The sequence below is a fragment of the Alternaria atra genome (assembly GCF_907166805.1).
Source record: "Alternaria atra isolate CS162 genome assembly, contig: 34, whole genome shotgun sequence".
NCBI classification, from domain to species: domain Eukaryota; kingdom Fungi; phylum Ascomycota; class Dothideomycetes; order Pleosporales; family Pleosporaceae; genus Alternaria; species Alternaria atra.
The window spans coordinates 58569-84075 of NW_025091333.1; the positions used below are offsets into that span (position 1 = coordinate 58569).

The 25507-nt window shown below is 51.1% G+C and overlaps 11 protein-coding genes across 11 annotated transcripts; 7 read left to right on the forward strand and 4 right to left on the reverse strand.

The window, feature by feature from the left end:
- Window positions 1-460: 460 nt before the first annotated feature.
- Window positions 461-992, forward strand: ALTATR162_LOCUS10459 (uncharacterized protein; the record flags this gene model as incomplete). The annotated part of the gene is made up of 2 exons (XM_043318095.1): window positions 461-785; window positions 841-992. 2 exons carry the CDS (start codon window positions 461-463, stop codon window positions 990-992), a joined length of 477 nt encoding a protein of 158 aa, XP_043174030.1.
- Window positions 993-1870: 878 nt separating this feature from the next.
- Window positions 1871-3789, forward strand: ALTATR162_LOCUS10460 (uncharacterized protein; the record flags this gene model as incomplete). Its single annotated transcript, XM_043318096.1, has 4 exons — window positions 1871-2122; window positions 2172-2306; window positions 2359-3278; window positions 3336-3789. The coding sequence occupies 4 exons, from the start codon at window positions 1871-1873 to the stop codon at window positions 3787-3789; spliced, it is 1761 nt and encodes a 586-aa protein (XP_043174031.1).
- A 584-nt stretch (window positions 3790-4373) lies between these two features.
- Window positions 4374-5192, forward strand: ALTATR162_LOCUS10461 (uncharacterized protein; the record flags this gene model as incomplete). The annotated part of the gene is made up of 1 exon (XM_043318097.1): window positions 4374-5192. One exon carries the CDS (start codon window positions 4374-4376, stop codon window positions 5190-5192), a length of 819 nt encoding a protein of 272 aa, XP_043174032.1.
- Window positions 5193-6119: 927 nt separating this feature from the next.
- ALTATR162_LOCUS10462 (uncharacterized protein) lies at window positions 6120-6955 on the reverse strand (the record flags this gene model as incomplete). Its single annotated transcript, XM_043318098.1, has 2 exons — window positions 6120-6709; window positions 6772-6955. 2 exons carry the CDS (start codon window positions 6953-6955, stop codon window positions 6120-6122), a joined length of 774 nt encoding a protein of 257 aa, XP_043174033.1.
- Window positions 6956-8027: 1072 nt separating this feature from the next.
- On the forward strand, window positions 8028-8972 carry ALTATR162_LOCUS10463 (uncharacterized protein; the record flags this gene model as incomplete). Its single annotated transcript, XM_043318099.1, has 1 exon — window positions 8028-8972. One exon carries the CDS (start codon window positions 8028-8030, stop codon window positions 8970-8972), a length of 945 nt encoding a protein of 314 aa, XP_043174034.1.
- A 911-nt stretch (window positions 8973-9883) lies between these two features.
- ALTATR162_LOCUS10464 (uncharacterized protein) lies at window positions 9884-11197 on the reverse strand (the record flags this gene model as incomplete). The annotated part of the gene is made up of 1 exon (XM_043318100.1): window positions 9884-11197. The coding sequence occupies one exon, from the start codon at window positions 11195-11197 to the stop codon at window positions 9884-9886; it is 1314 nt and encodes a 437-aa protein (XP_043174035.1).
- Window positions 11198-11847: 650 nt separating this feature from the next.
- ALTATR162_LOCUS10465 (uncharacterized protein) lies at window positions 11848-13305 on the forward strand (the record flags this gene model as incomplete). Its single annotated transcript, XM_043318101.1, has 4 exons — window positions 11848-12053; window positions 12109-12352; window positions 12406-12851; window positions 12900-13305. 4 exons carry the CDS (start codon window positions 11848-11850, stop codon window positions 13303-13305), a joined length of 1302 nt encoding a protein of 433 aa, XP_043174036.1.
- Window positions 13306-13431: 126 nt separating this feature from the next.
- ALTATR162_LOCUS10466 (uncharacterized protein) lies at window positions 13432-15592 on the reverse strand (the record flags this gene model as incomplete). Its single annotated transcript, XM_043318102.1, has 2 exons — window positions 13432-14994; window positions 15047-15592. 2 exons carry the CDS (start codon window positions 15590-15592, stop codon window positions 13432-13434), a joined length of 2109 nt encoding a protein of 702 aa, XP_043174037.1.
- Window positions 15593-15977: 385 nt separating this feature from the next.
- ALTATR162_LOCUS10467 (uncharacterized protein) lies at window positions 15978-17786 on the reverse strand (the record flags this gene model as incomplete). The annotated part of the gene is made up of 5 exons (XM_043318103.1): window positions 15978-16649; window positions 16714-17204; window positions 17260-17456; window positions 17503-17573; window positions 17628-17786. 5 exons carry the CDS (start codon window positions 17784-17786, stop codon window positions 15978-15980), a joined length of 1590 nt encoding a protein of 529 aa, XP_043174038.1.
- A 1418-nt stretch (window positions 17787-19204) lies between these two features.
- On the forward strand, window positions 19205-20529 carry ALTATR162_LOCUS10468 (uncharacterized protein; the record flags this gene model as incomplete). The annotated part of the gene is made up of 3 exons (XM_043318104.1): window positions 19205-19369; window positions 19442-19932; window positions 19983-20529. The coding sequence occupies 3 exons, from the start codon at window positions 19205-19207 to the stop codon at window positions 20527-20529; spliced, it is 1203 nt and encodes a 400-aa protein (XP_043174039.1).
- Window positions 20530-23893: 3364 nt separating this feature from the next.
- Window positions 23894-25244, forward strand: ALTATR162_LOCUS10469 (uncharacterized protein; the record flags this gene model as incomplete). Its single annotated transcript, XM_043318105.1, has 4 exons — window positions 23894-24162; window positions 24215-24387; window positions 24440-24667; window positions 24727-25244. 4 exons carry the CDS (start codon window positions 23894-23896, stop codon window positions 25242-25244), a joined length of 1188 nt encoding a protein of 395 aa, XP_043174040.1.
- Between the last annotated feature and the right edge of the window lie 263 nt (window positions 25245-25507).

Genomic DNA, 25507 nt, shown 5'->3' on the forward strand with positions numbered 1-25507 from the left:
AAATTCGCTCGCCTTTACTACGTCTATCCCATGGAGACACACGAGCGGTGTAAAGGCGGAGAAGGGCAGCGGACGGAGTTGTGGCCCGCCGTTTTTAACTGTCGCCTTCACTATCTTCCACGTATATCTCGGACATTCTACTACCTTGCATTCTGTTTTCAGACACTGGACTACCCCAACAACACTAACAGCGATACTCGACGTCTCAATCCTAATAAACAGCTCAATCAGCTATCCTCAATATGTGAGTTTCTTCCTACCCTAGTAAATGCTCCAGTGGACAGACATGCGCTCTGAGGAGTTATCGCAACCGCTCGACACAGCCGTCCACAGCCGCACCTTGTGCACTTCCTAGCCATCACAGCTTGTCACAACTGATATCCCAGCTCTTTTCTCAATGCGCATTAAATATCATAGAATTGTCTGGTACTTTCTAACACTTGACAGTCCTGCCACTAAGATGCCGATTAACTGGAACGACAAAGAGGTGCTCGAGCGTCTCTTCATCGCGACCCTTGCCTCCTTCGACAACGAGGTGAGTACAACTACACACTGCAACTCCCTTCCACAAACCATTCTAACCCGCCGTTTTCGTCAGATTGACATCAAGGAAGTTGCTCGTCTCCATGGCGGCGACATGACCTACCATGCTCTCGAGAACCGATTGCGCAAGTGGAAGAAGGAGGCTGCAGCTCTCAAGGATGAAGCTGAAGGTCGTGAGGGCGCTGCGAAGAGCCCGGTGAAGACACGCGCAAGGAAGGGCGCTGCTAGTCCAGCCAAGGGTGGTACGTATTGCGGATACGTGCAGGTACGTGTTCGCATTGCTAATCCGGGACATAGCTGTCAAGGCTGGGCGGATCACGAAGAAGAAAGCCCTTGCTGCTACCAAGATCAAGTCTGAGCCGCCTATCGAGGAAGATGTGCTCAACGGTATCGACGAGGAGGCGATGGATGATGACGAGGCGGTTGGCGAAGTTGGCGAGTTCATCTGAAGGGTTAAGCGCTACAAAAGCCGCCATGGTTCACTAAACACATTCGCAATTGAAGGCCTGGATGCAGTGCAAGCCTTAACCAACCTGCGAGCTTGTTTGCGCTTCTATAAGCTCGCGCTTCGATGCCAACGCGTAACCCGCCGAGGTTAGTAGTTACCAAAAGTCGAATCGAGTTCATCGAGCACGGGTCGACACTAGCAACACACGAGATATTTGTGATGACACATGATCTGCAAGCGTTAAATTGACGTCAGAGAAGCTGCAGCGTATACATAGTGGATGTTCATGTTACAATAGCACTACTGAAACTACCAGTTCCAGGCTTACGTTCAGCCTATCCAGTTCACTCCAGCGACTGGTGAGGACGTCGCAAGTGTACTGCAACGGTAGCTGGCTGCGACCAACGCATGCTAATCTACTCTCGCATCTGCAGATTCACCGTTCGAACAGCTATATAGATATAGCATCAACCTAGAAGCTGATATTGGCAACACAATTCTGGTACTGCGTTGGGTATGCAGCACGATATGCTGCGGTATAGCCGAGCGAATAAGAGATTACCCTCTCGTCCAGTCACTCTAGACTGCAAGCCGAAAGCTAGGAAATATATGCAGAAGATCTTAGGCAAGTTGCAACCTCCATTTCCCGTGACAAGATTGGTCGAGGATGGATGTATGCTTACTGCAGGCCGTCATTGTGCTGGGTGTACTAATCGCCTTACATTGATTGCGCTCTGTGCCTGCATATCCGGCGATATTTGCAGGTCAACAACCATCGGCTAGCTCAGAGGTGAAGAAAGAGCATACTTGAACTATAGCTTCACCTCCTTACTCAAGCTTGAGATTGACGCTTCCAATATCTCGTACGCTCCCTCCATCATGGGCTCTCTTAGCTCGATTATTGCCGCTATCGCTTTACTAAGCGTGAAAGTCGTCGCCGCAACGACGATTAATAACAACACGTACGAGTACATCGTCGTAGGTTCTGGACCTGGCGGTGGACCACTTGCTTCCAATCTTGCCAGAGCTGGGCACTCAGTGCTGCTCCTCGAAGCTGGAGATGACCAGACGGAGAATCTCAATGTGTCGAATTGGTTGAACTTCAATCTAGCAGGCAACGACCCTGCTACGGTACGTGCAAAATCCGACAGCACGAAGACACGACTTATAGATTGCTTAGCGTTGGGATTTCTTTGTCAAGCACTCCGACGACGAAGCCCGGGAAGCGAGATATCTGCACAGAACTTGGCGTAAGCCAGATGGAGGCTTCTACGTTGGCATGGAGCCTCCTGAGGACTCTACCGCCCTGGGCATTGTGAGGTTCTTCCAGTGCACATGCTCGAAGTGGGTCCTGACTATCCATACAGTACTACCCGCGCGCAGGCACTTTAGGCGGTTGTGCCATGCATAATGGCTGCTTGACTATGAACCCCAACGATGCGGACTGGGATGAGATTGCTGAGATGACTGGAGATGACTCATGGTCGCATGAGAATATGAGAAAGCATCTCGTCAAGCTCGAGAAAGTGCATTACAACAGCTCATACGAACATGGCCATGACGGTTGGCTCGACATGACTATGCTAGATCCTGGCTACACGACCAGCGCTGATGCCAAGCAGCTCAGTCAATTTGCTGCGCAAGCTGCGGGGTACTCTGCGTCGTCTGCTTCAAAGCTACTACAGCGCGATATGAACGGAGCCCAACCCGATCGTGACCAGCTCGTCGGACCTTTCGGTGGCGTTAGTCATATCAACCCCAATGGGCGCCGGTCATCGCCCGGATACTACGCTCGAGATACTGCTGCTTCAGGCAAATACCCGCTGACCATCTTGCTGGACACACTGGCGACTAGGATCATCTTCGACAAGGCTTCTCTGGGTCTGCCCAAGGCGATTGGCATTGAATACTTGCATGGGAAGAGCATGTATAGTGCCGACCCTCGCTACAACGCTGACGACAAGGGTGTCGCGGGGAAAGTATTCGCGTCTAAGGAAGTAATAATCTCTGGGGGCGCATTTAATTCACCACAGCTCCTGATGCTCTCTGGCATCGGCCCGCTTGAGCAACTCACCAAGTTTAATATCTTCCCGGTGGTTGACTCGCCCGGTGTGGGCAGACAGATGGCTGACAATTATGAGGCCGGTATCTTGTCGCTTGGCAAGCGTGCCGTTACTGGCATGTCAGAGATCTTCCCCAACTTTTGGAAGTCTTCCACTTCGCAACTGGGTATTCGTGATATCTACATGTGGTGTGGCTCTTTTCTCTTCGAAGGTTTCTGGCCAGGGTATGCTGTTAGAACGATTGAAGCACTCCATTTGACCAGCGCTAACCCTACTGATAGCTTTCCAAACCGGCCTCCATACTTCAATGAAACCTATGGCCCAGCACAGTACGAGTGCGCAATGGTTCACATGAATCCGCGCTCGCAAGCCGGCACGGTTGAACTTCGATCTGCTGACCCACGCGACGTTCCTGCCATCAACCTCAATTTCTTCAAAGATGGAGCAGAGGAGGATCTCCAAGCCATCTATGAAGGTGCCGAATGGGTACGTTCCTGGTTGTCGAAAGTGGATCCATCGGCACCCGATTCATTGGGTCCTTTCCAAGAGCTCCACCCATGCGAAGGTGTGATTGGGAAGCAGAACTGCACGGTCGAGAGCCAGAAGACGTACATCAAAGAGCAAGCTTACAGTCACCACGCTAGTAGTAGTTGCAGGATTGGTGCTGATGGAGATAAGTACGCCGTGTTGGACAGCAAGTTCAGAGTGAGGGGACGAGAGGGCTTCGAGTGGTAGACGCAAGCTCGTTTCCGAAGGTGCCAGGAGGCTTTCCTGTGTTGCCTACTATGATGATCAGCGAGAAAGCTACCGAAGATATACTTGCTGAGCTGTGAGTCTGTATGACTGGTTAATCAGAGCTGCCGTTGCTTTCGGCAAATTTACAATCTAACGACGCATAACAAAAGAGCGTAGAGAAATTTATAATATAGTAGGCTCCTGAGCTATTCATCTGTATATATAACACTCCTGTTAGTCTTGCTGTAGTAGGCGAGAAAATGTTTGGTTTCTTTCCTTGCATGGAGTGCGGTCCTGCTGGAGGCGGGTTGACGGTTGAGATTACAACGTGCAACATGATTGCTCCTTTCTCAATTAGCAACATCCACAACACATGCGCCATGCTACTTTCCATGATCTCTCTACGCCACTTGCCTCGCGAAATCTACTCGCAGCCCTGGCTGCCTATAAAATATCGCCATCCCGCCCATTCATCTCTCCCCACGTCACCCCATTCTTCCGGCGCCGCAGCTCTTACGGCGAAGGATTCCATAGCAAACGGCATCCAATCGCTCACGTCAAGAAACCATCCTCACATCGCTATCATGATCTTAGTGTCCCTCCTCGTCATGTTACTCTCACCCATCTTGATTTTCGCCAAAAGCGTACCTCGAGCCGAAGACGCAAAGATCCATTCCCAGCATACAGTTTGTCTCTCGTACCAAGGCTCCAATCGCGGAGTGGTCACGTTCAACGACCCAAAAGAGAACGACGTGTTCGACTACGCTATCGTCACAAAGTACACCACCTATTACCCGAACGCTCTCGTCCATGCGTTAGTGTTCAACCGCTTCTCAACACTGCTTTTGGACAATGATAAGATGTGTGGCTGGCGAAAGGTTAAATCCGTGTACGGCAGTCTGGGTTTGGACTTCCACAACCACCGTGGCGATATCTACTGGAAGTATAGCGACTCTGCTCATATCTCAACATCCAATGGCCAGACACCCAGCCAGGAATCCATCGATCGCATCAGCAGAATTCTCACTGACAATCCACCTGCTGGAGACGCCTATATGTTCTGCGCCATCATCCTCGCATGGACAACCAGCCTACTGGGCTACATCCTCTTCATGATACTGCTCATGACCTGCATCAGAAAGACGGATCGGAACGCGAATGAGTCAAGGGATAAGGAGGTTGATGAGGGTATTGAGCTCGCTTCAATCAAAGCACCTGATACGGACAGTCTAGTAGGAACCACCGCCGCAGCGACGCCACTCGATGATGTCAAACACGTATACACAAGTCCCCACCCCGGCTCTCTGACTTCGAATGATACGACATGTTTCGACCCTCTTCCCACATACTCGCGCCAAGGTCAAGGATGTGGAGCGACATTCCATAATGTACGGTTAAGCTAAGGCTTTCTGGCTATGGTGGGTTTGGGGTGTTTCTGATTGTGTATTGCTCCTTGGGTCACTACTTCACGTTTGCACAGTCCGGAAGGATCAATCCGTTTTGTTGCAACTGAGCATGCCGGACGTTTTCGTCTTTGTCATGCGCATGTGTGCTTGGCCTGCTCTCTTGTTTTCAATCCCCTTTTACCGTTCGTAGCTTTCCCTTCCATCCCTGTAGTAACTTCAATGAAAGCCATTGCACTTCGCATACATCCAGTAGTCATGGTAGTGCGAACCATCGGAAAGTTAGTACGCACGAACAGTACTTGAGAATGGTATTGCCCTACTGTCGTAGATGTGGAGCAATAGCCACTTCCCGTCTTCTATTTTAACGTCCTAGCGAAACTCTAATCGAAGCTCAGAGACGCACAAGCTGCCTGACGCATCTTGAAATGTGTCTAATGTGGCTTAGATCAAACAAATCTCCACTCATGCAGTCACTGCTACACAGAGAGACACTGTGGGCCAGTGGAGTTGGCGTCGCGCGGGTATGCGCACCCATGTCTATCTGCATTGAAGGCGTTGGCTAGTCCTCAGGGCTGAGGAGGGACAGTGACCGGTGAGTGACGCGCCACTCAGTGATACGGCCAAGAAAGGCATATACCATGTTGTCGTACATCATCAGGGCGGAAGTAAGTAAAGTGTGGTGATACACGAATCGTCAACACTCAGGCAACATCGGTAAAACTGTCGGTTCATGATGAGTTGCTTGGCATGTGATACACAAGGAAAATTCAGTTCGTTAAATGGGAGGAATCAGAGGACAGCTTGTAAAAAGAACAGCATCGGACTATGATCACTGACTACAAAGAATAACAAACGTGTACATTAAGAAACGCTTCCTCCTCCGTCGAGTTACCAGCATACTATCGTGAACAAGTCGATCACTCGCTACATCTCGTACCTCGTTGACGCTGCCCCATCGTTTGGCGTTTTGTGCGCATGAACCTCTGCGGCGTGCTGTGGGTCCAACTCTACCAAGCTCTCTGGTGGCGCCTCGTTCAGAGGAGGTGCGTAGTGTCCGTACTTGTACTGCTCAGCGACTTGGGTGTCAGGTGTCTGTTGTCTAGCGGTGTCCTTCTTGTGGCGACGGAACAAGAGGAACCCGACGACCAAACCGAGGAGAAGTGCAACAGGTATACCTACGCCAACACCGATTTTGGCTGATATGGGAAAGCTGTTCGCGTGCGCTGCTGTGCTGGGTACGGGTGCGGTTGTCGGTGCGCTAGTGTGTGTCGAGCTTGCTGCAGTAGAGACTGAGGACGTCGCGGCGGACGTTGAGCTTACTAGAAGCAAAGATGAAGTGGACGACGTTGACACCGATACCGAGTCGACTTTGTCTACTAGATAGAAATACTGGCTGAAATCGTCTGGTTCGACTTCACCCTCTTGGTAGATGGTCAATTGCAAAAGATTTGACGCTGTAAGGTCCAGGCCAGTCCTGATAAGCCAGCTATAGTCGGTCTTGTTCACGACACTCTCTGTTCGATACCATCAGCCAGTCTCGCTCCAGCTAATGTCAACAGCGGTGTGTTTTTCATACGTGTCAGATATTCCGATGGCTCAATCAGATCTCCAGTTGCGTTTGCCCGCCATAGAAGAAGCGATGCGGCAACGCCGATGAGCGGCTCCGTCCAGATAACCGGGAGTATATTGCCTATAGTGTACGTGGCCGCATTGCTAAAGTCTAGAGATTTCGAGTTCGACGGTGGGGCCCTGAATTCCATGAGGGCTGAGGCCATAGATGAAAGTCCCGCTATAGCGACCCAAGCACCCAGCGAAGGCATATCTAAATGAGAGAGATTGCTATTGTGAGATATAAGGGGGTAGAAGAATAGAAGGCAGCCCTGGAAAACTCTGTAAAACGTAAGCAGGTTGATGGCAGGATGGCTGGAATGGAAATGCACATGAGGCTGAAGCAGGCGGCTTGCTTGTGTGTGAGAGATTACTTCAAGAACATGCATGTGAGCCGGACACAATTCCATGCGCATCCATACTTCCAGCTTGGGAGCTGAGAAGCACGACATTAGTCTGAATGCCGTAGGAAGTCAGATTGTCGGCGACCCGATGCGCTTCTCCTATACCATGATTATTTTGCCGTGACTGGAAGCGTGGCGATAGTGAGGATCGGTGTGTGCACGAGAACTCATACTGATCAGTATCGGAAACGTTGCATCGCACATGTGGTAGGCCTTCGGACAGGCCTCGCAAATTGCGTGTGATGGTCGAACGCTGGTGACTGGCGTAAGTACTAATCATTCACTGGTCTTGGTGAAAAGCTCGTGTAACCTTCTCAGCCTAGTGGGCATGCAATCGGGCTGAGAAATACTTTGCCTTTCCATGAATGCAGATCATAACTGGGCACAACATGGTCAACCTTCCCGTAAATTAGATTGTGTGGAATCCTCAAGCAGGTGCAGGTATATATATCGCGGGGCGTAAGACTACGCGATTCGAACATTTCTTTTGTATCTCTGTCGACTAATAGTGGTCCCTCGTTTCGTTGAGGAGTACGAGTTCTTTGTTGCGCGCCTGGCTGCATATACTGTACCACCTCCTGACACTGATCGTTTTCGTTGGAAGCTCAGCCTTAGGTCATGCGCACCACTCATTTCCGACAGTGTCAGGGATAGTCTAAGATTCACTCTGGGTCTGGGCTGATTTCGAGACCGCATAGCCCCTCTTTATCAGCAATCTTGCGTCAGCCTTGCCAAGGTCGGTGTGAATGATGAAGCATATACATCTACTCGGCTTGGTCTTGCTACAGCCAACTTTCGTTGAACATCCTGCGCTTCCAGTATGTTGGCGCGGCTGCATTTCAGGTTTCTCAGCTATCACTCACTCATTGCCTTATTTGTCATCTTCTTCATTTACCAGATTTGCACCTTCCGCTCCGTCCAAGACAGCATCGCGGGACGCATTCAAGGAATTATCCCAACACCAAAGTATGACGGGATACCAAAGATCATATGGTACAAACTGGGTCCTCGTGGTCTCTCAGATGAAGCGCGGAATTGGACCGATAGTTGTATCAAGCCCAACGCAGGATACAAAGCACACTTCATGACCGACGAAAGCAGCGACGAGTATGTTCGCAAAGCATTCGCGTTCCGGCCCGATATTGTCGACAACTTCCTGGCGCTACCAGTTCCTATATGGAAGGCCGATCTCCTTCGCTACCTATTACTCTGGGATCAAGGTGGCATCTGGTTCGATCTCGACGTTTCTTGTGAGGATATACCCATTGACGATTGGATCCCAGCCGAGTACAAAGGAAACACGAGTCTTGTCGTGGGCTGGGAGTTTGACCATGGTTGGCCGGGTAATTACCTACACCAGATGGAAATATGGGCCATGATGGCAAAGCCTAGGTCACCACATCTGATGCAGTGTATCAATGACATCTTGCAAGAGCTGGGTGACAAGATTGCTGAACACGGTATAGCCGTTGAAAACACCACGATGGATATTATGGGAGACACAGTCGAGTTTACGGGCCCAAGGCGTCTGACGAGTGCGGTCTACAAGAGTCTGGGAGGCATGTTGAATCGCAATCTGGTGGGAAGTGACACGGAGGAGCTTCTGCAGCCCAAGCTAGTCGGAGATGTGCTGTTCATGCCAGGTCGCTCTTTTGCGCCCATGACGAACATGTATAGCCTGGAGGAAGAAGCAATACTATCTCCACAGCTAGTAACACATCACTACGCTGGAACGTGGAAGAACAGCCACGGTGGCGAAGGTTGAACAGTCGCGGTCGCGCTGGATCATATATTCGGGTGCAAATCGGTGAGGTGGCTGATCAGGTCCATTGGTATGTTCAAGCGAATCTCATCAAGGCAGACCATTGTCTACGGGCGTCTGGTTCCTCTTGTTTAGCAACAGTGATTGTTGGTCGATAATAGCCTGAGATGTCGATGCTGGGACAAGCGCAGAGAGAAAGCATTCCCAGGTTTCGGGAGCCGCAGGGGAGCTGGTACGAGCTAGTGTGGATGCAGTTAGCTCGTTGCTTCGCAATACACGCGCCACTGCCATGTTAACATTCAGTATCCCACAATCTCCACAGCCGTCTTTGTGAACGTTGAATTTGACATCACATCAATTGTTTATTGTGGCGATATGTATATTCAAGCCTGAACCACGATCTCCCACCTCCTCCTTCCATTCAACTCCCGAAGCCGCGTCCGAACGGCTTCTGCAAAGCTGTTGAACATGTCACGCACAGACACAGCGACAACGGACTGACATTCCAGCTTGATGGTCCCGACTTCTTCCAGTTTGGGAAATACTTCCAGAGCCTCCAGCCAGTCCTCACACTCTCGGGCAAAAAGACTGTAAATCTTCTCTGACGAGTTATGTCTTGAAGCATGACTTTCGATTTCACAATAGACAAGGTAGCCGATGTGTAGGTAGATGGCAGCATTAGGTATAAATCCGTTCTAAGCTGCTGGAATGTACAACCCGTTTGGAATGTCGTAATGGCGGACTTGAGTGAGGATTGGAGGTTCTTGTCCAACCATGGTAATTTGGTGTATCAACAGTATGGCCTAGTATTGGAGATGGGAGGTCATGGGTAATCAATAGCGACATGATTGCTACTTCCACCAGCGGATGAGGTCATCGTGGCTTGGAGCCATGCAATGGACCTTGAAGAGTGTCTAAGACTCCTGGTTGCCAAACGGGTAATTGAACTTCAGGAGAGCGTTCAATCCACCAACCCAGTGATCCTCAGCCATGTCTTCCTTGCCACTCGTACCACGCACGATGCTGGGCACTCCACCTTCCCAGCCTCGAGCGTCGCGTTTGACCTCCTCTCCACCTATGCGGACTTCCATGCCCGTGCCCAGCTTCTCAGTAATGGTATTCCCGTCAATGCTGACCTCTACTTCGCGACCGCGGTTCTTCTTACCTAGGCGCAACGTGATTGGTGTCTGGGCGGGCAGCACCAGTGGCCTGAAGGAAAGCGATCGTGGGCAGATCGGCGTAAGGCATATCGAGGGCACGAGAGGGTGTACAATGCTTCCTCCAGAAGATAGCGAATATGCGGTCGATCCGGTTGGCGAGCTGATAATCATGCCGTCAGCGACTGCCTCGGTGAGAAAGCGGTTGTTGATATAGACGTCGATGATCTTCAGATGCGGGCTGGAGCCACGGTGAAGCGTAACCTCGTTCAGCGCATATGTGTCGCCCTGGGCCCCAACGCCTCCTATCCTCTTTCCATCAGGCCCGAAGACGCCAACCTTCAGTCTGTTGCGCAACAAGATGCGCGCTGTCCTATTGCTTCCCATAGCCTTGCCTCGTATATCGGCATAGCTCAGTGGCCGGTCCAAAGGATCATCTGGCGACGTGGGGGGTGTAGGAGGATTTGTCCCTAGCGAGTCGGAGAGAGTAGAGTACGTGTCTGGCGCACCGCTCATATACACTTCCCGGAACGCCCTCTTGTATTCCCTGAACTTGAACTCGCCCAAGAAGCCGATGGTGCCCATGGCAAAGCTCAATACTGGAGGTACATTGTCTGCATGGCTGAACAGGCTACTAGCCCTCAGCAGCGTTCCATCGCCGCCCAGTGTGCAGACCAAGTCAGTTTTATCCGAAAGGTACTGCGGTGCACCTTGGCTCTTCGCATATGTGTATACGGGGAATGGAAGCTGCTCGTGTAGCTCTTGAGCCGTCTCGGGGTCGAAGATGACGTTGATGGATGGGTAGGTGGAGCGGATGTGCGACGTAAATTCTATTACGGACTCGGTGATGTTCGGTGTGCGTTTCTTCTTGGTGATGAGGATGTTGCGCGGCGGCGACGGCCATTGCAGGCTCAGCAGCGTATTCGATGATGGTATGTATGACGGCTTCGTGCGCGAGGGAAGCTCAGCAATCTGCCGGATCTCGAGTCGACGTGACGTTGAAGAGAAGCTTCGTGCTTGGGCTGGCAGAGCGAGGAGCCGCCATGGCAGGATGCGATGGGGTACAAACATGTTTTGGGAGCTGTGGGAGAGACTAGGGCCGAAATTCGAGGCGATGCTGTGCGCAAAGCTTGTAAGGGTGAGTGGGCGCCATATGAGCGGATGATGACGAGTCGAACCGTGATAGGATAGCAGCTTGAGGGTATCGCGAGGCACACAACCTAGAGTGAATGCTAACGGGCGGAGATAATGCTGGCCCAGCGACTAATCTCCATCGTCACATGCGAGAAACGTGGGCCTTGGGGTTCAAAGGGTGAAAGTTGCGAGTGAACGCGTCCGGATGTGACTAGCGCCCGCACAAGCAGAGCTATCCCCTGCACGGGGTGGGGTAACTCTCGCCGGTGTCATCATGCTGGATGGAAAGCTGCGGATCGGCAGCACCAAGTTCCAGCGCCCGAAGACACGATGCGCAAAAGCTGCGGCCTGGCTACCTTGTCTACCCCTTCACGCCATTCTCCCCGGCACTCCCACTGCAAGACGCTCAATGCTGACCACCGCGCCCTGTTCTGTTTCCCCCACCCCATGTCTCGACCTTAGTTCACTCGTCCGCCTGAGCATCCGATCACGCCAACCTACGTGCACGCGCACTCGCGCCTTATCTGTCATATTCCCCAGTGTGAACCACCTACACCCTTCCTATGCATGTCCACACTCGAAGCATCATGTCAACCAAAAGCATCAGGCAGCGCCAGCCCCCCGCCATAGTGCCCGTAATCGAGAAGCTGAAAGCGCAGCGGGCCAAGACACCATCAGGGCCAAAACTCCCCGACCCCACGCAGCATCCGGCCGGAGAAGTCAAGCATGGAGTCTTCGCACAGGCTATGCGCATGTGTCTCTTTGCAGCGTACTTCAACGGCAGCATCATAGCGTTAGTATACACCAGTAGCTAATGCCGCCGATAGGATACTAACGCCGTGTTCCAGCATCGCCGTCACACAATATATTGGCCTCCCGCTGTACTTCTACAGCAAAGATCTCTTCTACGCGTGGATGGCCATGACAAAGCAGCACTTCAGCATAGTCGTCACCACCATGACATATTGGTGGGCACCCGTCACGATGCGCGTCAGCGGAGACGAGAGCGTGAGAGGACAGATGAGGAAGAATAAAGATGGAATGATGGAATGCGACTTTCCAGAGAGAATGGTACTCATCTCGAACCACCAGGTGCGCTTTTCCAACCAACTCGTCCGGGAGCACAAAGAGCTGACGCTTCCTAGATCTACACCGACTGGGTCTACCTCTGGTGGATCGGATACAGTGCTTCGATGCATGGCCACCTCTACATTATCCTCAAGGAGTCGCTCAAATACATTCCCATCCTCGGCTGGGGCATGATGCTCTACGGCTTCATCTTCCTATCTCGCAAGTGGTCGACGGACAAGGAGCGCTTCCAACATAGGTTGAGGAAGCTGAGCAGGAGTACCAATGGCCCACTATCGGGCTCCAAGGGCCTCGACCCAATGTGGCTGCTCATCTTCCCTGAAGGCACAAATCTCAGTAAGAACGGTCGCGTTTCCAGCAAGAAGTGGGCGGAGAAGAACCAGATTGAAGATCTGAGACATGCGCTGCTGCCGCGAAGCACAGGTTTGTCTTTTTGTCTGCAAGAGTTGCAGGGCTCTGTCGACTACTTGTATGACTGCACAATGGCATACGAAGGCGTCCCGTAAGTCTCATCTACCAAGCCGAGAGTACGATTACTAACCCCAAACAGTGTCGGTCAGTATGGCCAAGATCTCTTTACACTCTACAGTACCTACTTTGAGGGCCGACCTCCAAAGTCTGTAAACATGTACTGGCGCCGCTTCGCCATCGCCGATATACCCCTCCACGATGAAAAGATCTTTAGCGACTGGCTCCTTGCCCGTTGGCGCGAGAAGGACGATCTACTCCAATACTTTGTCGAGAACCAGCGATTCCCGGCAGACGAAGGCGAGACACCCAACGTCAATGGTGGACCCCCACTAAAGGGCGCGGGATGGATCGAGACAGATGTCCGACCAAAGCTGTGGTATGAGTGGCTACAGATCTTCGTTCCGACTGCTGCACTGGCGCTTATCGTCAATGTATTCATAAAGATTGCGAACATTGTGACGAGGGTGACGGGGATGAAGTCATGAACTCGAGATTCTCTGTAAGAGACATGGTGTGCTGTATTGCAGTCTCAGGCGCGTGGGCTTTTGTGTTGTGTAGATCGGCTTGATACCCTATATCCATCTCTTCTCTTTTCACTACTCGCTTCCATCTCAAACAAGAGTATATCGTGTAGTACTCACGTAGTCCTTCTTTGGCCCTTTGACGTCATAGCGCACTTCCCACCACTTCGCCCACTCACTCCCTACAACGACACCCTCCCCAAATGTCCAGCTCGCAGAATACAAGTCTTCGGCACAGAGGTGTGTTTCCTTGTTCTTCGCTTTCACTTCTCCCCCAGTAGTCTCAAGGCTGCCCATCTCTACAAATAATCCGCCAATCCCTTCTCCGTTCTTTCCAACACCATCCCCGATATCCGCTCGCGGCATCTTCTCGTCATCAAAGAAGCGTACTGCTATATACTCGCCCCCATCTTCATCATCTCCAACTTTGATTTGATACACATATCTTCTCCGCGCAGTAAACTTTAGCCCTGTGTCGGTAACGAATTCGCCTTCTTCAGCGTAGAGTAACGTGGGTGGAAAGTGATCCGGCAGATTGCAGGACGTAAATGTCGCTGTTCCTGTCACGGTGCCCGAAGGGTGTGTGGGTAGGGAGGAGCGCAGTGTACGTTCAAAGCTCCATGATTGACTCGGCGAGTTGAGTAGGTTTTTGAAGATGGTTTTAGGCATCGAAGGAGGATCTTGTTGTGGTTCCCCGTCTCCAGGTGCTTTTCCTGTTTGTAGCTCTTCTGCCTCTTGCGACAAGGGTCTTGTTTCTCTAATCGGAATCGAGGCAGTGAAACTGTTAATACCCGTGCCGTCACTCTTCGTCTGTAAGTAAGCCTTCGGGTCCTGGCTCTCTAGTAAGACAGCATTGACACTTTGAAGCGTAGCTCGACTTGGATTCAGCGCTGGATTGCTTGTTGTTATCCAGCTTAACCTTTGCTTGATGAAGGCTTTTCCCATGTCCTTTGCATCTCTTGGTTTGCTGGTATCTATCTCCCCTTGTTCGTTCGTATAGAGGCATAACATCGCAAGGGCGGTGCCGACGGAGAGATCCTTGCCTGTTGGGCAGCACACGAGGATCTTTGTAGTTATTGGTGTTGAAAGGGATGAAAAAAAATACTGAAGCTGCGGGAGTTGAGTGCGGAGGTCGCGCGATCCGAGTTTGCCTGTCTGGCATTTGAGATGCAAATAGTGTTTGACTCCAGCTTCCTTGAGCATCGAAGAGGACAACGGCTCCGGTGTGCAGCTTACCACAACTCCGAACCCCTCAACGTTTATCTGATCACTAGATGAGATGTGCAGTTTCGACGTCGGCTTGATCAAACTCGCGACTGCACTGCTACCTCCATCCTCCTTGAGCAGTCTTTCAATGAGAGCCGGCGCATCTTCTTCGCTCGTATTCATCAATGTATCTTTATGCTTCCAGAACATTGCCGGAGTGAGACTATGCGACCACGCTTCATGGTCATCGGCAGCACCCTGAATGTACCCGCCTTCTGATACTTCAGCACCGCGCACTCGCCGTGAGGCTGTGCAGAGCACGATGGGATGGAAATCCGGAAAAGAAGGTGCTAGTTCTGGAAGAGATGATTGTTGTGTCACCCATATCGGTCGCAGAGGTTTCTGTAGCTTACTGCGAAGGTCCGAGATGTTGGGCTTGCAAACATCCTTCTCTCGGTATTAGCTAGTATCCTCGGGAACGTCAAGACCATATACGAACCAGAAACTGTCGCACGAACTCATCTATCCTCTTCTCCATTTGCGCATGCTCACTTTCGCCTACAGCTTGCGGCGGTGTAAACAACTGCATCTCCTCTTTCTCGTGTGCGCCAAATACGGCCCTGTTGATCACACAACACCATGTCGGAATTGTCTTACTCAACGCATCCGGCATACTTTTCCCCCTTCTCGTACTATCCACAACCACAGCTCCACCATAACTCTTCACGACATCTAACAACTGCAAATTCAGTCTTCTTAGACTGAAACTCCATTCGCCCATATGGCCGTCCGTGCTCTTGAAGTAAACAGATCCAGATTTTCGAGAGGGAGGAATGTACCAGCTTCCACACCGTTCATTTGCCACCAGAGGCAGGTCGTAGGCAGATCCGACAGATGTGATGAATTCACTGTCCGAGACGATTGAGGCGAGACGGTTTTGCGTTGATAGTGTTGAGCGGCGTAGAGAGGAGAGGGTACTGGATAGGTTTGGTGTGTTGGAGAGATGCGGAAATATGATATCGGCCTCTTTCAGGGGCTGCGACATCTTGGTTGTGAGATATTCCGACCTTTCAGGCCAAAGCTTGATTATATTCGAGTCAGTACAAACCACTCAAATCTGCATACCCCGCATGATGATTTATCCCAAAAGAAAAAGAAGGCTCTCGGAAAAGATGGAAATGCAAAGACTAAAGTGTGAGCAGGTAACGGGGATCTTGAACCATAGATATCCGTTCGACCCTGCAATATTATCGTTCAACAGTTGGGTGGGGACACGGATCTGCCGTAGAGAAGGGATCGGGCAGGAAGAGGCTAATCTATAAAGGGTTAGTAACAAAATAGCTCGACACGAAGTTTGTTCAGTATGGTGTAGCATGCTAATGTATTTATCTATAGATCTGCAATGATTGCTAGGACAAGAGATCCACTACCTAATCCTGTTTAACGAGCGAGACGGGTGCAATATAGCTCTTCCGCGCACTAACGAAATAATTAACGGTAGCGATGATGGCCATCACGCCAAACATGAGCGACGCCCAGTTCATATCCGTAGCAGAGGGATTCGGTACTATGGGGAAGAAAGAGAAAATGAAGGACACGATCAGGAAGGCCAGGGCAAAGTCATTGACGATGCCTCCGAACTTGCCCAAGCTCCAGCGTCGAGGCAACAATGGCTCACCGCGGAGACGCTTCAATCGGACACATCCAATTGATATGATGTAGGAGAAAATGAGGGCAGCATTCGAAATGGAGACGATGGCATTCAGGGCGACATCCGAACCGAAGTTGATGCACGCGAGCACGCACGAAAATCCAAGGCAAACGAGAAGCGCGTTCACGGGGATGTCCCAGCCGGCCGGAACTCGCTCGATCCATGCGGAGAACGGAAGTCCTTTGTCGCGCGCAAAGGCCCAGATTTGACGTGAAGAGGCCGCAGTGACAGACACTGCTGCGAAGAAGACAAGAATGACGAGCAACGCCCCCATAACTTCTGTGCCGGCAATGGAGCCTGTCGCATTGTAAACAGCTTGAAGCACAGGTTGTCCCGTCGGGGATTCTAGGACGGAGTCGAGAGCGCCGCCGCACATTACGAAGGTGATCATCTACAACGGAGGGCATGAAGTCAGTGTTTGTGTTGTATGCAGTATGGTACTCGGGTGCTCTTACCATGATGCATCCAAAGATACCATTAAAGAAAACAGCCCACATCATGGCTTTGGGAAGCACTGCGGAGGCATCTTTCAGCTCTTCAGACATGTGGGCACCCGCATCTGGACCAATGAAGCACCACAGTGGGGTTGAGAGGCCAACTAGAGCAGATACACCCATCGAGCTCCACTCTCCTCCATTCGTCCATGTCGTGAAGACTTCCTCTGCGGGAGACCGCTCCGCCATCGTCCAAAAGAGAATCAAAAAGGCGAAGAAGGCGAAGACATGCAAGACAAGCACTATACCTTCAGCGAGGGGTAGATGCTGTGCCAGGAAGATGTTGAATCCTACCATGAGGACTAGCCAGAGCATCATCAGAAGCGTGACATGCCATAACTTTCCAATTTCCGCGTCGGGGTACGCGAGGAGGACCATTCCAATGACGAGACTTGAGAGCATTTGCGCACAAGCGGGAATGCCACTAACCCAGCCGACGGCCGCAGACCATCCTGAATATACTGTCAGTAGATTGAGCGCAGTGGTGTAGTTCGTGCCACTACATACCCACGATGTAACTTAGTGACTTCTGGAATGATGGTGGCGCGAATTCGCTAACCCAATGATATTGCCCACCAGCAGTTGGGGCCATCGATGCCATCTCAGCGAGAGAAGCGATCATAGCTAGGACGAAGATCCATGTAATGATCATCATCCAGATGACACCTGCTGTGCCTCCATTGAACAAGCCAAAATAGGCGGACCTTGCCGAAAGTTAGCAGGGGAATTGTCATGCGAAAAGGTACTTACAATAGGGCACTTTCCCATGTTGACTGAAGGACAACGACAAACCCAATGATGGAGATCAGGCGAAAATTTCTCTAATTACGCAATCAGTAGAGTTCCTGCATATAGGGTCCAGTAAGGGATTATACCCGAAGTTCCTGTTTCTTGCCCATCCTGTGCATGTCCAGGGCATCATGAGCTGTGCCTCCCAGAGCACTGGCATGCATCCTGTCCGCTGCGCTGGATCCATTGCTTCCAATATCGTACTCCTCGGCATTTGCAATCTTCGCTTCTCCAAGAATTGCCATTGTGCGAAGTGTAGTGCTATAAGACGACGACCATCTACGAAGATAAGGGATTTCTTGGAAGAAGAGAAAGGCTCAACGGAGAAATATATCTCAAACGCTGCTTAAGCGACCTAGATGCGAGATCTATGAGCGAAACTATACATGGTGATTTCAAGCCGTGTCCTAGGGCTGGCAATCAGCTGCCATTCTCGGGACGATCGCCGGTTCATTTGGCAAGCCATCGAGAATGTGGAGCCTTGGGCGAACCAACCGCGAACAATACAAGCGTTGTGTAACCGAGGCCCGCTAGGAAGGGTGCCCTTGTGGCCGCGGCTTGAGTATACAAGGTTCGCAAGCCGGGTGCAGTTTACGAAAGGGACACCGATGCTGTTTTTCGTGGGGGCCACGCGATCACGTTGACTTGAATATACAGTAACGGGAGTGAAGCTTAAAATTGACAGGTATCGGGTTCCTGTAGCTTTCTGCATAACGCGTATCGTGATATCGGCACGTCACATGTAAGCTGGGTGGATGGCGGCAGCATTGTTGATGAGGCGTATGGGTGGTGAAGGTGTTGAAGGCCCCAAACTATAGCGAAAGACCCTCTCAGGGCCCGTCCCGTGGCCACTAGGAAAGGCGCCTCGGTGCAAACCAGCCGCGTCCGTCCACGCTTGCACAGCAACACCACCTCCCCGAGCCGCGCACGAATCCTTCGCGCCTTCTACGGAAACGCACATCTCTTACAGTTTCATCAAAGGACATGTCATACTCGCTACAGGTCCGCGCTCGTGAGAGTCAAGCGTGCGCAAATTCTTCTCTCTGTCATTTCGTCCAGGGATCTCGGAGTGTAAGGTCAAGCACTTCACGTAGTCTGACTTCAATTTCGTCGTGAGGTTCCATCGATGAAAGCTTAACGGCCTCTACACCGTTAACTGCCGAGTGTAACGTACTGCATTCCTGCGCTACGTCGAGAAGCGTCAGGTTCTGGCATGCTATGGTACAGCGTTTTATTGACATGGATGTAGTGAGCCTGTGATAATTCTTATGGCATACACCATGTGCTTTCATCTTAGCGCCTGCAACCAACGCACCATATTCCAATCAAATGACGCTGTAGGGTCAAAGGATTCCATACGCGACAGGGCCTGGCCCCAGCCACTGGATAAATGCGGAACAATAGACGATTGGGGAGCGGTAACAAGGTCCACGCACCTATCAAGGGGTGATACGAAACTTGCAAGGCGTACGGAACAAATGTACTCGGCTGGTTTTGCCGTTGGGTGCGAAGTGAAGTTCTTCCTAGAATATGATATTAACACGGGATGGTGATCAGCACCGCAGCTTCGGAGACGACGCCGCAACCCGCCCCATGTAGTTACGCCTCGGTATAGCAACGCAAGAATCGAGCAGCACTCATCGTACTTTTGTCTAATAACATCATGGCGGACCACCAGGAAGCGGTCGTACGGCATCCCGGACATGCAGCTAGTTTGAAGTTTACTATCGGTCTCTGCCTATGCTACACCCTATGCGTAGCATGTCTGCGCGGTTTCACTCGATGGAGAGCTTACAGTATCGATGATGTTTTTGTGATGCTGTCGGGGGTACGTACGTCTGAACGGAGAACATCGAACTCGAGCGTCACAAAAGCCTGTTTCTAACAACTTTGCACATAGGTGTTGGCGTTGAGTTTCTTTGGCATCGTTTTTGCCTCTATCTCTGCAGGACTTGGTCGCCCGATGACTGAGCTAGATCTCATATCACCTGCTATTGACAAACTCAACGGTTATATAATAGCTGGCAACATTCTTTGGATCACATCGCTATGCATCTCCAAGCTCGCGATCATTGCCATGCTGTTGCGTACGACACAGACCCTACACCACAGAAGATGTCAATACGGCGTCGGTACTCTAATCGTTACTCAGTCTATTGCGTCCATTCTACTTCTGACCGTCAACTGTTCTGCTCACAGTGAGTTCGCGTGGAATATGACCTCCGTAAACTCCGAATGCCCCCAAATGGAGAGAAGATGGCATGCCTTGACAGCTCTGGACGCCGTGACGGAAGTTCTTCTGCTCTTTCTGCCCATACAATTGGTATGGAGTTTGCAGATGTCTTTCCGAACCAAGATCACCGTTATATCAGCATTTTGGCTTCGATTGCCGTACGTTCCGATTCTTAGTACTACTTCAGTATTGGCTGACCATGCGATAGAACCCTCGTCTTCTCTGCTCTTCGCCAGAGGGAGATGCACAAACTTACAACAGCGTCAAATGTCCCACTCACAGCTGCTATAGTGGTCATCTGGCAGGCTGTAGAATTATCATACTCTCTCGCTGCGGCTACCATTGCAGCATTGAAGCGATTTACAGAATCGCTCAACACTGGTTTCGGTCACGGTGAGCTCATGCGGGTTCACGGGTCATCTCAAGGGTACAAACTGTCGGGCAGAAGTGCTACATCAAGAAACACGAAGGGTTCGCGTAAGAAGGCACCTCGCTCGAACACGCATGAGGTTTCCATCGACATAGTGTCATCCCAGGCTTCGTCTCAGGCGGAATCAAGCTTTGACCATCATGTCACGCGAATGAAGCTGAGGCCTGAAGTATTGCGGAACACAGCCATAGTGTCGTCACCATCGAAAAGCTCAGCTCCGCGCAATAAGCAGACAGATGCATTAGGCTCAGAGAATAACACCATCCGACAAGAAGTGCGGTACTCTATTCACTACGAAGAAGATATCACGCGTAGCAAGCAATGATAGACAAGGCACCAACGTAGCTGTTCATAGCGCGTGACCGACGAAGAGGATTGCATGATCTCTCGTGCTGATCCCTTTGCTAGAGCCTACCGTTGTTTCTGCTTTCCCACAACTATTTAAGCTAAGCATACACAACCTACACGCGCAGCACCTTAGCTACATCAGCGACTGAACCACACCGCGACAACGGCGGATACGTCAACCGTACGACCGTCTCGCTTCCTAGGCTTACCTGCCGGATTGAGGGTCAGGGTTCACGAGTCCAGTTCAACCCTCGTTCGACAATTCATATCCAGACATCCGATGGTTGACCTAACGTTAGAACTTGTTGATAATCGGGACTCAAAAATCACACAGGTCGAAAAGTGTCTTTCTGTCGCTGTTATGGCGACGTGGTGGCTAGTAAACAACGAGGCGACGTATGTACCGACGGTAAAACTGGAGGATCTGTTCGAACAGTCATGGTGATTCGTTGTAGAGCCCACAAACTCGGGGCTGTTCTGTGCCTTAGGCCGCTTCCTTGTCGACATGCTTGGGAAGTTCTCGAATGCCCTTGCTTCCGGTGCTCTAGGTGCCCCAGAAGCGTGGCTAACGCATGTTCAAGAGATGCCCAGCTCTTTCGTCACCAGACTACATCCCTACTCACTGGAGAATCTTTACTGCTTGCTTGCAGGCTGCGCACGGGTCGAGGAAATTCGTTAACTCCCCTCCATAGTACAATTTGTTAAGCGCCAAACTGCCCACGACCTCGATGATTTTACCTCTACTCTTGCCAAACTAACATGCGGCGGACTAGAGGATGGCCTGCAGGATATTCTATGGACTGTGGGATTAACCGCATGCACAGGCTTCACCATCGACAAAAGTCCACCCACCCTAGCGTCGCATCCCAGACAGCGAGCGCACGGAGATGTTTCGTTCCTGGCTTGCAAGTGATGTCCTGGGTCCCAAATCTCATCCATGATCCGTCTTTCACATTTCAGACGAGTATGATGAGCATTGAAGCGAAACTTGGGGGCAAGGTTATCGCTACCAGCAGTATCATATCGCAACATAAAGAAGACTGTTCAGTCAACCAACAGCTGTACGATTCTCGCAAAACTATATGCTTCGATATGGCGTTCGTACTGCAACGTATGGTTTATGCTTATCAGAGCGGGGTACAACAAGATGGAGAAGGAGAGTTAAGAGTGGGTCCTAGATTATAGCAGGTAGTGTAGACTCTAATACTGTTTTGCTGCCCATCACTAGTGTCATCCATGGTACTTGCTTTCCTAAGATTACGTGATCGGATACAAACTTTGGTAGAACCAATATAGAACGGATATGGATATATGCCTGCTACCCAGTCGCGGTGTCACAGGGGTCTTCATAGGTCATGTCATGATTTTGCTGGAACTCAGCAAGACTGGTAACGTCGGTAACAAAAGTTGTCATAAGATATCTACCTAGCTTTCTTACCACACATACATCCGCCAGAGACTCAAAGATCGTGGACGTTCACACAAGCTCAGAAATTCTCCTCAAGCGCGAGGCTTGCGAGGCGATGGCGTGGAGCTTAGGTACAGTAGAGGGCCCTCATATTGGCACTACGCCAGGATGGGGATAGACAGGCTACTAGCGTGAGCAGGCTTCAATTACCCGACCACTCTGATATCTGCGAACGTAAACCACCTCACTGTCCCCAACCACTCACGATTTGCCCCCCCAATTACCGCTGTCATCGCTCTGTATCGGTTTCAGAATCATCGCTATCTGCGGCATCTCCGATGCTCTCTGGTCCACACACGTTTCCATGACAGCGGAACTGATATACCGAGACCTGTGCCGTACACTCCGAACAGAGACTGGAGTGGTACGATGCCTCCCAGACATACACACCATATACCGGTTTCAATAACATTGCCATGCCTCCAATAGCGCTAGGTGTCACTCGCGGCGCTATGATGCGATCGCGTGCCAGCATTCGTCCGGTGCGACAAGAGATTGAGGGGTAGACGGTGTTTTTGGAACGAAAGACCTCTCACACAGCGGTATAACGCGTCTTCACGCGGCTGGTTTATGGCGTGTCATACTTCTGTGTTCTCGTATATTCTAACTAGGCAGATGCTCGTACCCGGGAATTCTCTCCGTCTCATTTTCCAGAATTCTACCTTAAGCGCTCATCATGTCTCACACGACCTTTGTTCAAGCATCTTGAATCGGTAACGAGGCTTGGCCATATTACTCACCAGGTCTTTCGTTCGTCACAGCTTCCCATGCGGAGTGTATCAGGATAAATGCAAGATTAAAGAGCCTCCAAGATCGACCTCCATCAATTTTGACCGTCATGTGTACTCTCGAGTCTTTCGAGAAGCTGTTTCGGCCATAGATTCCCGGGTCGCGCTTCATGTACCTGCTTGTATCGTATCATACGCGTGTCATAGCCAAATCAATAGCTGATGCAGCTATATTGGAGGCGCGAATTCGCGTCATTTTTGGCTCCAACCGTGTCGATCATACTCGTAGTGATGGGGGCATCCGCCATTAGTGACTGTACAATACAGGCAAGGCCATATACATCTGGGGAGGATCCTTGAGTTCACGAGTGCATTGCTCGGTCCGATAGCCTCTCCTTTCAATAAGACCAGAAGACCAACTTTCCATCACTGGGGGTTGTTTTGCCCTACGAGCGAGTATGGAGGACGGTGTCATATCACATTCGAATGAAAAACTCGCGAACCCCATCCGCCAATCATAGTCACAGAGAGCAAGGCTGAAAGCTCAGCACGAAGATCGCGGGGTATGAGACCCGAAAAATGACTACCCCCGCAATTCATGGTGTCTCATGTAAACATTCATCTATTTGCCCTGTGGGCTTGATCCAAGCGAGTGGGAATGCACAAAGGCAATTTCAGTCAACAGGAAGGGCAGGCAATGATGACAGAGGCTGAAGAGGATATCCGAAGAAGGTTTCCTCCCGCATAACCTCAATAGAGGTCTTTGACGAGGCGACTCTACTTCGCCAGCGGAAGCCAGCTTGATGAGAGCTACAGCAACGTAAAGTAACGCCACTGCGATGAAACTCACTCTCGCCTCCTACTCAACTAGTATGGTTTTACAGGAGCTCCACTATAGTACCATGCTCCCGTTGATAAACCTTCATCTAAGCCTCATATCTCAAGCGCTGATCGCACAGACCTAAGCCAAAGGCTAACGTCCGCATTCTACGGGCCTGCTTCCTGATGAACTGGTACCTCAGTACTGAGCTGGCACCATGCTAGCAGAATACTTCCCAACGTCGATATAAGAGGCTCTCGATACCCCCCAAGCCTTCTAGCATCGACACACCCAGGTACCCAAACAACCACTTCCAGACGTCAACATGAAGGGTCTCTTTTCTTTCGCCGTGGCTTCGGTCATCACAGGCGCTTTTGCGCTTCCTTCTCCTACCGAGAACGGCCCCATCACTGCTCGCCAAGCTGCAGCATGTGCCACTCCCGTTACCCTGTCCGGCAACCCCTTTGCGTCTCGTTCCATCTACGCAAACAAGTTCTACTCTTCCGAGGTCGTTTCTGCCGCTGCTCAGATGACCGACGCTGCTTTGGCGTCTGCTGCTCTCAAGGTTGCTGATGTTGGAACTTTCCTCTGGATGTGAGTCAGCCTACTCTTTCTTCCCACAGTTTTTGGGCTAACACATATATAGTGACACTCGTGACAAGATCTCTGTTGTCGAAGATGGCATCAAAGACGTTCCTTGCGGTCAGATTGCCGCGCTCGTCATCTACGACCTGCCCGGTCGTGACTGCGCAGCCAAGGCCTCCAACGGTGAGCTCGCTGTTGGCGAGATCGACATCTACAAGAAGGAGTACATTGACCGTAAGACTGTCTTGTCCATCGAAGACTACGACCCGTACTGATGATATGTTAGCCATTGTTGCCATCTTCAAGAAGTACCCAAAAACTGCCATCGCTCTCGTCATTGAGCCCGATTCCCTCCCCAACTTGGTCACCAACGCCAACCTCCAGACCTGCAAGGACTCTGCCTCTGGCTACCGTGAGGGTGTCGCATATGCCCTGAAGCAGCTCAACCTGCCCAACATCGCCATGTACATCGATGCCGGTCACGGAGGATGGCTCGGCTGGAACGACAACTTGAGTAAGCATGCTCTCATCACTTTTCAAACCCTCCAGCTTATCACTAACAATGTTGTGCAGAGCCCGGAGCCAAGGAATTAGCCACCGTCTACAAGAACGCCGGTAGCCCCAAGTCCGTCCGTGGTGTCGCTACCAACGTCGCTGGCTGGAACGCGTGGGACCTAACCCCAGGAGAGTTCTCCAAGGCCACAGACGCCCAATGGAACAAGGCACAAAACGAGAAGAAGTTCGTCGAGCTCTTCTCTCCCGAGCTCAAATCTGCAGGTATGCCCAGCCAAGCCATCGTCGACACAGGCCGCAACGGCGTTACCGGTCTGCGCGAGGAGTGGGGCAACTGGTGCAATGTCAACGGCGCTGGATTCGGTGTTCGTCCCACGAGCAACACGGGATCCAGCCTTGTTGATTCATTTGTGTGGGTCAAGCCTGGTGGCGAGAGTGACGGTACAAGTGACAGCTCGGCGACTAGGTACGACTCCTTCTGTGGCAAGTCGGACAGTTTCAAGCCGAGTCCTGAGGCCGGTCAGTGGAACCAGGCGTACTTTGAGATGCTCGTCAAGAACGCTAAGCCTGCTTTGTAAACTGGTGGCTGGCACCTGAATCCAAATCGCATCGGAATGGTTTAGAAGGTGGATGGTACTAAAGGATGTTATGCCCACTAAGGATGGTGCACGTTGTATATAGATTGATTAGTCGGTAGGTAGGAGATTCGTCAAGTAAAACCTATCGTTAGAGAACTTCGCTTCATCTGTCTATACATTGTTGTAGTCCCGACAAGGAGATTGAACTATCATTCCGTCAACAGTACCGACTGCATCTTTGCATATCAATCTTCCAAACAAGA